This window comes from Arvicanthis niloticus, chromosome 3 (genome assembly GCF_011762505.2).
Source record: "Arvicanthis niloticus isolate mArvNil1 chromosome 3, mArvNil1.pat.X, whole genome shotgun sequence".
Lineage (NCBI taxonomy): Eukaryota > Metazoa > Chordata > Mammalia > Rodentia > Muridae > Arvicanthis > Arvicanthis niloticus.
The window spans coordinates 64,331,341-64,345,755 of NC_047660.1; the positions used below are offsets into that span (position 1 = coordinate 64,331,341).

At 49.8% G+C, this 14,415-nt stretch overlaps 2 protein-coding genes across 4 annotated transcripts in view; one reads left to right on the forward strand and one right to left on the reverse strand.

Annotated features, from left to right (window-relative positions):
• The window catches only part of Il25 (interleukin 25), a 23,191-nt gene continuing 8,776 nt past the window's right edge, over positions 1-14,415 (reverse strand). Inside the window, exons 1-4 of one of the 2 annotated variants that reach the window (XM_076931001.1) lie at positions 11,837-12,226; positions 5,876-5,934; positions 2,757-2,998; positions 1-754 (exon numbers count right to left, since the gene is read on the reverse strand). In XM_076931001.1, coding sequence (XP_076787116.1) covers positions 499-754; positions 2,757-2,998; positions 5,876-5,934; positions 11,837-12,065 — 786 coding nt within the window. In that variant the 5' untranslated portion in view covers positions 12,066-12,226 and the 3' untranslated portion in view covers positions 1-498. Of the gene's footprint in view, positions 755-2,756; positions 2,999-3,179; positions 5,935-11,836; positions 12,227-14,415 lie in introns of those variants that run through there. The other variant, XM_076931002.1, reaches the window with a different exon arrangement.
• Positions 8,987-14,415, forward strand: part of Efs (embryonal Fyn-associated substrate) — a 10,197-nt gene continuing 4,768 nt past the window's right edge. Inside the window, exon 1 of one of the 2 annotated variants that reach the window (XM_034497465.2) lies at positions 8,987-10,294. In XM_034497465.2, the coding sequence (XP_034353356.1) occupies positions 10,277-10,294 (18 nt within the window). In that variant the 5' untranslated portion in view covers positions 8,987-10,276. The remainder of the gene's footprint in view (positions 10,295-14,415) is intronic. The other variant, XM_034497464.2, reaches the window with a different exon arrangement.

Consider the following 14,415-nt stretch of genomic DNA (forward strand, 5'->3'; position numbering starts at 1 on the left):
ACCAGTTTAAAATATAGATATTTATTTGGATAAATCTCTTCACGTTCGATAACAGCTTTCTCCTCAGAACCATCCGATTCAAAGTAATGACATCTGGCTACATGCAGAGTTGGCATTCACAAACAAAAGCAACGAAAGGAAATGGGGGAAAGGTGGAGAAAGTGCCCATGCCGGACTGGGGGGTTCAGAGGAAAGGAAAAGCCAGCAGTACGGCTTCCAGGGTCAGCAGGCCTTTGGAGTTCATTCCTGAGAGGAAATGCCACAACAGCATCTTCCAGCAGCACAAGCTGAACCTGCTCCTTCCCAAAAGTGCTTTCAAAAAGTGCAAAAGTCAGAGTGTCTCCCCAGGCCCTCCATCTTGTCCCAGGAGCCTGCTGCTTCAAGTAGGGCTTTGGAGAGCTGGAACATTCAGGTACCCTAGCCCACGTTGGCAAGGGGATTGTACACCTGTCCCACTCTCCCAACACGGGATCAGCCTCAGGCAGGTGGCAAGCATGACTAAGCCATTACACGGGGCCGCACACACACACAAGCCAAGGAGACTCGGTAGAGCCTGCTCTCCAAGCAGTAGCGGCGAGGGGAACCTTCCTCGCCGTGGCATGGCCGCCGGTAGAAGACTGTCTGGTTGTGGTACAGTGGTACTGAGTTGCCCAGTGGGTCCATGTGGGAGCCTGTCTGTAGGCTGACGCAGTGTGGGCACAGGCATCGAGCATGGTACAGATCCTGGGGGACCCGATTCAAGTCCCTGTCCAACCTGTGAGGACAAAACTGATCAGTCCTGGAGGGACAGGCCAGAAGCAAGGGGCAGGTAGGGTGGAGTAGCTGGAAGGAGCAAATGGTGTGGTTGGGGACTCAACTTCTTAAATCTGTTCTGGCACCCAATACTATGTAACTTTGAATGCTACCCCTTCCTCTCAGATTTACTTCTCCCACTATTAATGTAGGTAGGTGGCAAAAAAAAAAAAAAAAAAAAAAAAAAAAAAAAGCTTTCTTACTGGCCCTCAATGCCAGGCCATAGCTGTGACAGCTTCTTACAGCACAGAGGAAAGTGAAGAACATCCTGCCAGCCTCCACCAGACCAGCGCTGCACTGGTCTGATATGCATGAGGCTTCTTAGTAAGGTATTACATCTTATGGTGTTTATCTAAATTACGCTATTGCAAACCTAAAACCTGCCATGAGGCCGGGATGGTAGCAGGTGCCTGTAATCCCAGCACTTGAGAGGCTGAGGCAAAGACTGCCATGAGTTTGAGGCTAACCTGTGCCACACAGTCGACAGGCACATATAAAGGAATACATAGAGAACACCAAGTGCTTCGTTTTGCTGCTCCCCAGGGAGAGCTGCTTCATGTCCACCCTCCAGCCATTAGCAAAGCATGTATTACAAGTACATTGAGGTCATGGGAAAGACTTTTTCTTTCTTACCAATTCAGAAAAGATTTGTGGCAACAACAAAAAACAGATCAAAACAAAAACTGCAAAGAAGATACTTAAAAAATATTGTATCCACTAGCCTAGCAAGAAGCAGCAGTGAGGTAGAATCATTTCTTATACAAGCCCTGGGATACTGGGGTCCAACTACGGTAAGCATTTCCCAAAGTAGATTCCATAATAAATACCTTGAAATTTTGTTGTTATTTGTCTGTCTGTCTGACTGACTGACTGACTGACTGACTGACTAACTGAAAAACAAAAGCTTCTGTAATCCACAAAGTTTGGGGAAAACTAATGGTTTCTTTTAGTAGGCCTCTTGCCAACTGTAATGTATAGAGAGGATTGATTGAATCTTCAAGGGATGGGGCTCTGTGGCCTTTTACAAACTCAACTTGACGCCCATTACTTTTTTTCTGAGAAACATCTTATGGACCAGTGTTGTATAGGCATATGTTGTAGAAGTGGCTAAGTGGTTATCGAAGGTTATCCCTGCCTTTCTGAGAATCGGACAGGTGTAGCTGAGACACCCACGCCCCCAAGCAGACCTTCCACGTAGCCTCTGAGACTACTCTGAAGCATTATGAACTGGTGTCTTAGACACAATATCAGTTCAAGCTGACCAGCTCCCTATACCAGGACTGTCTCCATAACCCCTCAAAGGTAAGGCTAAGCAACTGAGACACGTGGGGGAGGGGTGTATAACCATGTGAAGACACAAGAATGAAATCATATGTTTGGAGTCTCCAAGACTCTAATTTGTAAATTGTTTCTCTGTCCCAATTTCATACCATGGCATAAATAAAGAGTTACAATATGTATGTGACAAACTGTGTAAAAGACTAAGAGAACTGTAGCTTTGATTAAAGATAACAAGCCTAAGGATCTAGCCTCCCACCTGCCCCACAAGGGTTGATTGACAGCGTTTGGCATAGGCTTTGTCTCTGTGTTAGTAATATGTAATATTACTACTTGATACTTTAGAGAAATATGAGTTATGGTGGAGACCAAACAAGAAACAGAATCAATATAAATATAGGCTCTACATACATTGTTGTATTTGACCTATATATTAGCCTATAGAATATAATTTAGAGAAAAGAAGGAAGGAAAGAAGGAACTTTGAAAACATCACCCAACATAATGAGGGCAGAGCTGAGTGAGAGTCAGATTCAGGCCTGTGTAGCCCCCAAACCTATCTGGTCTGCTTACTTAATTAAAAGAGGCTGGTAGGTCAAATTGGGTAGAATTGCCCTCCACCCCATCCCTCGTACGTCACCCAGGGGATACATGAATACATTCAGGAGGGAACTAAGTACACTTACTCATAGCTCCAAGGAGAGATGGCCCTGCTGTTGAGGGGGCCATCCTTGCTGGCTCTGCAGGATTCTGGGTGGTGGGTGTGGCTCAGAGGCTCTGGGGGAGGCACAGAGGCAGAGGTCCACTTCAGCCACTCCTCGCGGGGTTCTTGTTCTTTGCTGGGGCAGCAGTTGGGCAAGTGACCGCAGTCCTGGATCCGCAAACTGACGGTGTGGGTTCCCACAATCATTGCCAAGAATGCAACGGCCTATGAGCAAAGGCCAATGAGAAGGTGACTCTCAGGTCCCCATCCTATAGGAGCCCCGCCCTCCACCCCCTGCAGCTCCCTGAGAGCAAAAGCCTGGAAGACCAGGCTTCCTACACACTCAATACCATCTCTACTCCTTTCTCTCTCAGCCAGTCCTCTGCTAGACATCAGGGCCACTCACCTGGTACATGCCGGACAATGCTCACCAGCCGCTGGTACTACCCTGCCTGACAGGCCTTCTGGAAGCAGGCTGACTGGAGCAGCTGAGGTGTCCTGCTTTTATTTTCAGCAAACCTGTTTTGTTTATTCAAATTTATTTCCACTATCTTTTAGAGGGAGTGACTTGAGATTAAAAAAAAAAAAAGAAAAACCAAAAGAAAAAAAAAAAACCAACAACAACAACAACAAAATTCAAAACCCAACCCTGGAAATGTTCCCAAAAGTTGTTTAAATGCTACCCTCATGGAAGTTCTAATGGTCATCATTATCAGCCTGGCAGCTGATTGGGTAAACTTTGTTCCTTGCATTTTCCGGGCGGGGGTCGTAGTAATAGCATTCTGCAATTCTGTTTCTGTCTCTGTGGGTTGGCATGATGGAATTTCCCTGATGTTTGCTAGCTCAAACTGAAGAATGCCATGTGGTCTCCTTTCCAGGGACATCATTTCCAAGACTTCAGCTACTCCTGCCTAGGATCTGACCTCCGGCTGTCCCTCTTCTCATTAGATGTTTCTGACCACCTGTCTTAACAAACACTTACCTCCTCTTAAGCTTATTCGGCTGCCATGCCCTTGGTTCTGACCCCAGCCCTTTTGAGTGTGACTTCTCACTGTCCATTACTGCCCCCAATCGCTCTTTGCCTTCTCACTTTGCCACCCTGTCCCCATCCCTGTCCCTAGACTTTCCCTGACCTCTTCCTGGGATGAGGATGCAGCCCTCGCCCTACAATGCTACCAGGATATGCCTGAAGGAGTTTTCTGCTTGGGTGGGCAAGAGTGACGGAAGAAGCTGTGGGTGACTATCTACCTTGCACAAATGAGAGAGTGGAGCATGGAGAAGAGGATACTGTGGTACCTATGACCCAGCAGGAGGTCTCAGCCTTGCTCCCAGAGACAAGGCTCACAGCAAGGATAGCTGCCATTCTTGAGCCATGGGGAGTCCACTCAGCCTCTGCACTCTCATGGGACCCTATTGGCCAGGTGGGTATGTGTATACTCCAGAAGACAGATTCCAATGACACAGGCCAATCAAGGTCTAGCCTGCTGGGGAGGAGTGTGCAGACACCAGCCAGTGTGCTTCCTCCAGGCCTTTCTCTGTTTGCCCAGGGACCTTCTGCCCCACCCTGACACACTCATACACACTGTCTCTAGAATAATGTGTGATGATTTGCATGTGCTTTCCCTCAGAAAATACTCCTGAAGTAACCAAGGGATCAGAAAGTAAACAAAGGGAGCCAGGAATAATGCATACCATAGAGGACCGCTCTTTCAGATGCTGTGGGACAAAACAGTCTGGAGGCAGCGGTGTCATGGCAACAAAGGGCATTCTCAAAAGTTGGAAGAAAGTGCTTTGGGTGAATCTTAGGGGCCTGGAACAGTGGGAGGCATTGAGGAGAAACCACTGGTGGCCAGGGTTAGGACACTTGGGAAGAAGAATGAGGCCAGGAATATCTTCAGCAGATGCCATACCCACCCTTGCCCCAGTGCTCCCACCCTTGCCCCAGTGCTCCCACCCTTGCCCCAGTGCTCCTGGATACCATCTCCCTTTATGCACTCCTGGTCTTGTTCCTGTGCACTTGAGTGTGCCAGACTTGGTGCTGAGCTCTAGACACATCATCTTATTATCCTGACAATAAAACAAAGACACAGAAACTAACATCCTCATATTGGTGATGAGGAAAGTGAGACCCAACAGAATTTAATCATCTACTCAAGGTGACACAGTTGGAAAGAGTCTGAGCTAGCTTTCCATGCCAGCCCTCAGTAACTCCAAACCAAAGCTCCTAGCATGAGCCAATCCTCAGGCGGCTGTGGATGGAAGGGGAGCCCCCAGAGAAAATGTGTTTCTGTTCCCCTGGACTTGTGCTGGACGTGTTTCATTTGCACCTGCCCAAGACCACGAGGCATTCCTGTCCCCTTTGGCATCCAGCCCCACTGGCTGGGATCCTTTGTTCCAGCTTCCTGTTCCCCAGCCTTTGGTCTGGCACATGGCCTCAGGTGGCTTGTGGTGTTCCTTAGCAACTCCAAGCCCAGGGTCCTTTAGCAGGCAGTGCTGTTTCAAAGAGAAGGATTCCTATAGGTCTCCCCCTAGCACAACCCTAGGAAGCAGATCTTGGCCAATACAGAATGGCCAAGACACTCTTAGGCATAGAAAATGATCCCAGCTTCTTGTCTCAACTGCTGGTACTACAGAATGGAACTGGCCTGGGTGATGGGGACATTGTTCTTCATGTGAGGCATTTGGGGTTTCTCTCTACCCTCTGTACCTCAGGCCAGAGGAAGCCTCTGGAAAGAAGATGGAATATCCCTTCAATAACAGGCTTCCCCAGGGTTGGCTTTCCCCATACCATGATGACCAGGCTGACCCATGAACCCATTCTCTGAGCCACAGGCCCCCACCCAACCCTGCTTGCTCAGCCTCTGTCCTTATCTCGGTAGAAGCTTTGTGGGACACTTTAGGGTGACTCCCTGCTATGAGAAACATTTTCCAGAGGGTTTCCTCCTGGGGTGACTACTTTTGGAATCCTTGAGTCATTTCAGCTTCCAGGGAAGCCTTGAGGGGTGTGGGGGTGGCAATGGGGAGAATGCTGGAGGCAGGAGCAAAGCAAGGTTGGCCCAACATCTGACATTACGAGTACCCTCCCAACATGTCTCTACTTGCCTGGCAGCCAAACTGGGCTGGAAGTCCTACCTCATGCCTCTGGGAAAAGAGGTCAGCACCTGCCCAGAAAGGAAAGAAGAAATGAACTTTATGCTCGGAAAAGCTCTTGGGGCTCTCCGGGATTTCAGGTATAACTGTCCATCAGAAGGGTGCTCAAGCCCGTGCCTGCTGCCGAGAGTTTAGTCTGTTCAAGATCTCGGATGCTCCTTCGCTCCTGCTTCTTGGTAGGGATGTATGTGGTACAGTGTGAGTGTCCCTGGAGTGAGTGAGCTTAGAGGTGCCAAAAAGATTATCTACCCTGAACCTAAGGTCCTAAAAACGGTGTAGCATCCTTGGGATTGAGTTTATTTCTACTCACCTTATAAGAAGCCAGGACTTGGCAATTAAAATATTGGAATCCCCATGTACCTGCTGGTACATTGCTCTTGGCAATGGGGCATCCTCATCATGCTTTTCTGAGATACCCAAAATGGAGACCTCTAGAATAGTATTTCCACATTGGTGATAATGGCCCTGGATACAAGCTATTTTTTAAAGGTTTATTTTTATTATTTTAATTATGTATATTGTATAGGGGGGTTGTGTACATGAATTCAAGTGCCCACAGAGAGATCCATCTGGAACTGGGGTTACAGGTAAGTCACCTGATGTAGGTGCTGGGAATTGAACTCAGGTCCTCAAGAAAAGCAGTATGTGCTCTTAACCACTGAGCCATCTCTCCAGCACGCTAATTATTTTTAATGCAATTATTAAGTACTGAACAGACAAGCTCAGGAGACTACTTTCAAGGAGAACCCAATTTGATCTGGGAAACACATGGAGTTATCAGATTAAGAGTGCAAGGACCCAGAGATGGCATCTTTCCAAAGCTAACCCAGTTTTGCCTTCCAAGGCTAACCCAATGTTGCCCTATATTCATAGCCGCTGTGTTCATTCATCTGCTCACCAAATACTTATTGAGCATCAACTGCACACCAGACACTGACATTCTAAGTGCTAAGGAATGAAGAGGGAGACAAGAGAGACGGAGCCTCTTCCTCCAGAGGCTTACAGTGTAGGAGACAGATAGTAAACAATGAGGACGATGCCTTCCAATCATAACAGAAGAAAGCACGATGAAGAAAATGAGACAGTATTCCGACATAGGAAGGGCACAGAGCTGCTGTGGGGGGAGAGACTGGAGAGGGTGGGAAGGCACCGCTAACAGGAAGGCCTTTTTGGCATTGTGATGGGAAGGGTCAGAAGCAGACAGGACACTGTGAATGGAAAAACTAGGGGTGAAGAGAAGACTGGGATTCGAGGAGAGCGAACATGTGGGTGGGACAAGGAAGAGCAAGAATGGCTGGACCCTGCTGGGAAGACTTCCTTCTTTGCTACTCTCTGAATGTGGCCAAGTCAAACCATGGTGCAAGACCCCATGAGGCTGCTCTCTGCACAGGCGTCACCCCTTCCAAGCCGAGTTCTTGCCAACCGCACCCTGAAGCTAGAACTCTTCCTAGTTTGAATACCTGGGCACCTCCAACCTTAAAGGAGAAGGCAGAAGTAAGCGCACAGGATGCAGGAAATGTTCCCATTCCCACAGCTAAGAGCATCCAGTTTTCATGAAAGCATCGTTAGAGGAAGCATTTCAATCTATGTTCTTCTCACCAAGGCAACAGTTACAAGGGAGGAATTAAAACTACGAGATGGCCTATGATTTGACCAAGGTGACAGAGCTAATAAGCCAGGATTCACTCTCAAGACCGAAGCTGCCCCTACCTTAAGTCATTCATCAAGCTCTGAAATCCCTGCCCTGTCTCTCAAATTTCATCCTTGCCTAGACCTTTCACATCCTTCTGCTTAGCTTCTGCCCTGCATCTATTTCTCTGTGTCTGTCAGAGTGTTTATGTTTGGAGGCCAAGATGTCCTGCTTACCTTTGTTTTGTGCTGGTGACTCTGGGTAGGGGTCATACTCTCTAAGTCCTTAGCAGTGCCAAGGCGGTCAGATCCTGTCCCCTAGGACTGGAGTCTGGAGGATAGAAAGGCTTCCCTAGCGACCACCTCCAACCAAACTGACACTGAGACAGGAGAACTCTTACTCCAGATGGATCTAGAAACTAAAATTCCTTATCGTTCTAATGGCATCTCATGTTGAAGGTTTCCAGCCAGGGTATGAGATGCCCTCCAGGATTACTGCCCAGAACCAGCACAATTCATCCTGTGTTCATCCAGAAATGTTCACTGAACCACCCCTTAAGTGCCACCTCTCCCCTCCGCAGAGGGTTCTAGGTAACCAGGCAGTAAACACTGTCCCCACCGGTGGTTCTGTAAAAATGCTGTGGTTAAGTCTGTAGAACACTGTGGTGGGGGAACAGTGGTCTCAACGCCTCCAGTTCACAAAGGTCCTTAAGTAAGATTTCATATGCTCTCTCCTAAAGAGGTTACGACTGAGCTCTCTGTCTATTTTGTGCCTTAAGTGGTCATTGGTTAAACGTACACACTGGGAAGACATTATAGCTTTCCACTTCTGCTTAGCAGCTTGCTGTCTAAATACCGGGACAGCCCCCCCAAATATATATATATATCCTCGAAGAAAAGAAGGTGACTGGAGGGAGGCCGGCAGGAAAGGTATAGAAGGCAAGGAGCTCGGGTTGGACTGAAACTCCAACCCACCCCACCCCCACCCCCCAAGAGCTATGCCCTCTTCTGCCCACTGTCTCTATTCCAACTGCTCCAGGAGCAGCGAGGGCCAAGCTGAAGAAGAGAAACAGGCCCGGACTGGCAAAGGAGGCTAAAAGGCGGGGGAACCGGCCAGCCTGGGATATGATATGAGCCAGACGCTGAGGCTTCTCGCTTTCTCCCAAGGGCCAGAATCTTTGTTCACCACCAGACTCCATCCTAGCCTGTGGCCCTCTGGACCTCCCGGCCTCACTCCCGCCGCCCCCTGCACAATCAGTGTGGCGAAACCTCCAGGACCCTGGCGCGGCGGAAGCTGCGCGTCCCCTCCCTCGGGAAAGACAGATGTGGGGCTAATGAAAGGGAGGCAGGGAGAGGCGTGGGGCTGGCGGGGGAGAGCGGGGGCGTGGCGGGCAGAGCCGAGCTCCCCGGAGCGCGCAGACCAGACCACCCGGCGGTCTGCTGCGCGGTCCCGAGGAGGAAGGTGCGGGGGAGAGGGGCCGGGCTGGGGCGCGCAGTTTGGCCCGAGGGTCGGGAGCTGAAACTCAACACCGCTTCAGAAAGGATCGTCCCCTTTCCCTGCAGCTTCCCCTTCCTCCTTCCTCCCCCTTCTCTTAATCCCCTGGCCTGAGCCCCTCGCGAGAGGAGTGGGCCCGAGGGGAGGGGAGAGAGAGCTTGCTGAGGGGGAGCGGGAGCCCGGGCAGGAGAGGGAAGGGGCACCGAGTGCAAGGGGTGAGCGGGGCCACGCGCGACCCCGGACCTTTTCTAACCCTCAGTGTCCCCACCTCGACCCTAGGCGAGCCCACAGGACTGCTCCTCCCCTTCTCTGTTCCCTTTGCTCTGTGGTCTTTTTCTTCGTTCCCCAAGACACCTGGAGCTTCCCTAAGCTTTGGGACGCACCGAGGGGCCGGTCCAGGGTGTGTGAGCGGGGGACTGGGGCCAGTGGGGTGCCCGGGGCAAAGGGTGGTGCGCGCCCTTGAGCGCTGAGACTGAGAGGTGTCTGGCGGCCACCTCCAAAACCCGGCTGTGCTGAGAAGGAGTGCGGCCGGGAGAGGTCGCCTCGGCGCGGGCCTGGGCAGACGGCCCAGTTCCACCGCCACGCGCTCTTAGGCCTTTGGCGCCGGCCTTTGCGCTGACTTGAGCGAGTTTGGCGACACGCAGCTCAGTTGTCGCTCCTCCTCCTTCCCCGCGGGTCCCGCCGCAGTGCCCCGGCTGCCACGACCACAGCCCTGGGAGCACCGCTCTGCGCCGCTGGGGGAGGGTTGGCCCCTAGAGTCGCTCGTCCAGCCCAACCACTCAGGCGGCTTCTCCCAGCCCTCGGGGCTAGCCTGAGCTGCCTGGAGAGGCGTCGAAAGCAGCCACAGCTCCTGTCTCTTAGCCTGGGAAGTGGGCTGTGGGTCCATGTGTGTCCAGGAGGCCTCTGCGACTTAAGGCGGCAGCTGTGGGGGCCTGGAGCCCCGAGAGACCCTGGGGACAGTTTAGAGCGCGCCCCTTGGATGAGGTCCCACAGCGACGCCCAGGCCCGCCTTACTCCTCCTCCTGCTTGGCCAAGCTGTCTCCTATTTGGAAAGTTTTGTGGGTTTTCTTTCTCTTCCTCCAACTTTCGGGGAGGCATCTCTTCAAGCGCTACAGCTTGGGGTGACCTTCTGGCTTGGAGGCCAGGAACCATGGTGTGGGGCAGCCATCGCTGAAGTCAGCGAAACTGAGCCTGGCCTGAAGCAGGCGACGACGCTGGAGGCCAGAGCCATGGCCATTGCCACGTCGGTGAGTTCACCAGGGAAAGGAGGTTTGTCAGGTAGAGACCTCCAACCTGCTCTTCGACACTGTCGCGTTTATTTCTACCCACTCTGTGATCTCCTCTCCCTGAAGCTGTGTCCTCTCTCTTTTGTTCCTTTCTCCCTTTCAGCCCTCATACCCTGTGCCTTCTGGGTCTGGGTTGGCCCCTCCTCCTCTCTCCCTATTATCTTTCTTTATAGTGGCTGTGGATAGATGAGGGATTGGGGGGGGGGGGAGGGCGGAGTGTAACCCCATCCTATTTGCTCTTAATGGGTGGAAACAGATGCCTACTGGGGGTTGGCAAGGGCTTGTAATTGGGAGGTAAGTAAAAGGAGTTTTCTGACAAAGACCAGGAAGCCTAAGGAAAAATGGAAGGCCAAGGAAGCCCAACTCTAAAGGATTGGGAGAAATGGAGAAACAGGCACGTGAACAGGCTGGGGAAAATAATATAGAGGAGGGGAGATGATGTCAGCCCGCCTCGGGCCACTTTCTGGTGACTGGTGACGGGGACAAAAGACAGGGACAGTTGGCGTGTTGGAATTGCGGGAGGAGGCCTACCAGAAAGTGCAGTGGCACATTGCCACCCGAATAAGTCAGCCATTGCCTCACAAGTCAGCTGGGCCCCTAGGAGGCGATAAAGAAGGAGCGATCACACCCATAATCCATCATCCTATCAGCAGCTCTGGCCTGGGTTTAGGCAAACTGCAAAGCATGGCCCCATTGGATAAAATTCAAACCTAACACAGGGAGGAGCCATACAGCCGCACCTCTGCTTTCTATCTTGGTGTCTGTAGAGCAAATCCATTCCTTCTCAGCTTCTCCAGCCCTTGCTGGGGATTCCCAGGGGAAGCCAGGCTGCCACCTGCTTTCCTGGACTCTGTCTAAGGGAAGAAAAATTACGGAAGTGAAGGAAAAGCCTGGAGCCACAGAGCACCTTGAGGATGAATCCAATTGTCATTCCTTAGACTAAACCTTCCAGTCCTCTGGTGGCAGGGTGCCTTTGGGAGTGTCAAAGCTGCTGTCAGGATCCTGGAGTGACTGTCACTCTTGAAGTTCAGAAGGTATTTGGGTGAGGAGTTTTTGTGCTAATGAAACTCACGGGATCATAACAGTTAATATTTATACTTTACACACCTGCTCCTCCCACCCCGCTAAACTTTGTCATGATATTTTGGTGCATTGTCTCATTCGGCTTTCAACCTTATAAGGACATGTTATCATTCAAAACTGGGTATTTGGCTGTAGATAAGGAAGTTCCACAATGGAAGATACTACAGTACAGGGATGTTTAAAATCTCCTTAAAGGCATCTAAGCAAGAAAGGGACTCAACCCCAAATCCGCCTGCACTGACAACATTGTCTTTGATCATTGGCTAAATCCAAAATACTAATTTCTAGTTTTCAATTAGAAGGAAAGGTACAGGGGCTGAGGACATGGCTCAGTTGGTAAAGTACTTGCTGCATAAATTAGGGACCTGAGTTTGACCCCCAGCACCCACACAAAAAGCCATGTGCAGGGAACTCACTCACCTGTAATCCCGCACTGGGGAGGCAGAAACAAGAGGATTGCAGAGGCTTGTTGACCAGCTAGTCTAGCTAAGTCAGTGAGCTTAAGGCCCAGACTCTCAAAGGAAAACCAATGGAGCATGATTAAGGAAGATAGCCACCACCAACCACTGGCCTCCAAATGCATGTGCGCACACACGGAAGACAGGGAGAGTGCAGGGCCAGCCAGCCATCTGTGTTGTCTGTTTAGCATGCTTTCTTCTTGTAGCCTTGCTTCTTTTAGAAGTCACTATATAATCAGAAACAGTGTGATGAGGGCCAGGCATGGAGCTCAGTGGTCGACATTTGCCTGGCATGCAAAGGGACCTGAGTTTGACCCCAGCACCTTGGAGAAGGAAGGAAGGAGGAAGGAAGGGAGGAAGGAAGGGAGGAAGGGAGGGAGGGAGGAAGAAAGGGTGGATGGTTGCTTGGGAGCAGAAGAAATGAACACAGTGGTTGCACAACTTGCTTCCTAGCACAAAATGGTCCCAGAGGAGCAGCATGTCTGAGTGAGCCAAGCATCCTTCCCCCCTACAGTCCAGTAGCATCCTGCTACAGCCCGAGTTTAGTTGTTTATTTGATGATAAGGAGGAGGATGTTTTTTATAGTACTAGAGGTTGAACCTAATGCCTCAAAATGTCCTAGGCAAGTGTTCTTTCTGTGAGCTACATACTCACATACTCAGATTAGCAGCCTTTTTTTTTTTTTTTAAAGCAAAGTTTTATGTAGTCTAACCCTGATCCTTCTGCCTCCACTTCAAAAGTACAGGGATAACAGGTATGTTCCCCGACAATCCCAGTGGATAAAGATAGAGCCTTTTGTATGCTAAGATAACCACTCCACCAACCGAGCTACCTCCCCAGTCCCCCAGCCTTCTTTTTCATATTGAGATAGGATCTGATAAGTTGCCCAGGCTAGCCTCAAACTTTCAATCCTCCTGCTTCAGCTTCTCAAGCAGCTGAGATTATGGACCTCCACCACTAGACTCAGTTTAACTAAATACTTTGTATTTGTTTATTTTAATTATATATATATATATATAATTATATATATACTCTGTGGGTGGGTCTGTACATATGAGTGCAGGTGCTCACAGAAGCTAGAGGTATTGAACCCCTTGGAACTAGATGCGGGCAGTTGCAAGTCATGCATTATGGCTGCTGAGAACCAAAGTTGGGTCTCTGGAAGAATAGTATCCACTTTTAACCACTGAGCCCCTGACTGGAGACTTGACTTAATTAGTCCACATGGCTACCTGGCCATCAGTATCTAACTGGCTGTTCCCCTGTGCTTCTGAATGAGCCACACTACCTGAGATCCTACTGGCAGGCAGTCATTTAACAGTCACAACTGAAGCTGAGTGTGCTCCGAGTGGAGTAAGCTTGATTCTCCCCAAGGACGTTACAAAACAGGAGCACTGAGAGGAGTGAGAACTGAGAGAGGTTGGATATAGGAGCCGATATAAACACCCTACTAGGAGTCACTGTCCCTCTCTCCTGCTGTACTAGTAAAATGAAATCTTAAATGAAAAGAAAAAGGGCGGGCTAGAGAGGTGGCTTAGTAGGTAAACGTGCCTGTTGCCAAGCCTGAGGACCCCAGTGTAATCCCCAGAACTCACATGGTGGAAGGAGAGAACCGACTCCTGCACCTGTGCACTCTGGCACTCATGCACACAAACAAAATGATGTAAAAGAAAACCACGGTGGCTGCAGAAGGGCATAGGGAGCGCCCTTGAAAGAGAACAAGCTTTCACATCAGACTGCTCTTCTGGCCACGTCAGCCATATGCCATGGATCAAGCCTAAACCTGCCCCAGTTTGCCTTCTAAAATGCAGATTTTGAGAATTAGAATTGATGTAAAGACTTAAGAGTCTCTGGATACTTTGTGTTTGTGACTCAGTACCTAAGTTCATGCCCTCAATGGGGAAAAGCTTAGGTTCCTGTCTAGACAGGTCTGCAGACTGGATTCGAACCTTCACAGCAGTTCTCCTACTCAGCTCTCCCAACTGCTGGGATTACAAGCATGAGCTGTCATTCCCAGCCCTGTTCTGAACACATATTATAGGATATATACATTTCTCTTCCCCATGCTTCCTCAGCCTCTTCTGATAGTACCGTATTTGTTCAGGCTAGGAACAAAGCAACGACTTCTATTTGTTTGTTTTTTTTTTTCTCAAGTATGCCTTAACACTTGGTCTAGATGTCTTCCAGACTCCTCCAGAAAGACGGGTCTCTAGAGTTGCTTAATCTTACCTTTTACTTGGGGGAATAATCACTGGAGGACAGGGGCAACATGAAAGAGAGTCTATGGGAGATGCTAGCCAGACCTCTTCATGTGTTTTAAAGAAATTCTTTAACAAATGTGTATTGAGGACCAGTTCTGAGTGGGACCCTATTGGAGGGGTCATGGAGTATAGCAGCCCTTGTTCTTACAGGGCTTATAGTTCTGTAATAGCAGAACTCAATAATAACAAAACCTAAGTAATAGAAAGTGTCTTGAAAGAAACAGTGGGTGGATCCAGGCACAGAATGTGATAGGGAAGAGAATAAAGGGAAGCCTCTTCC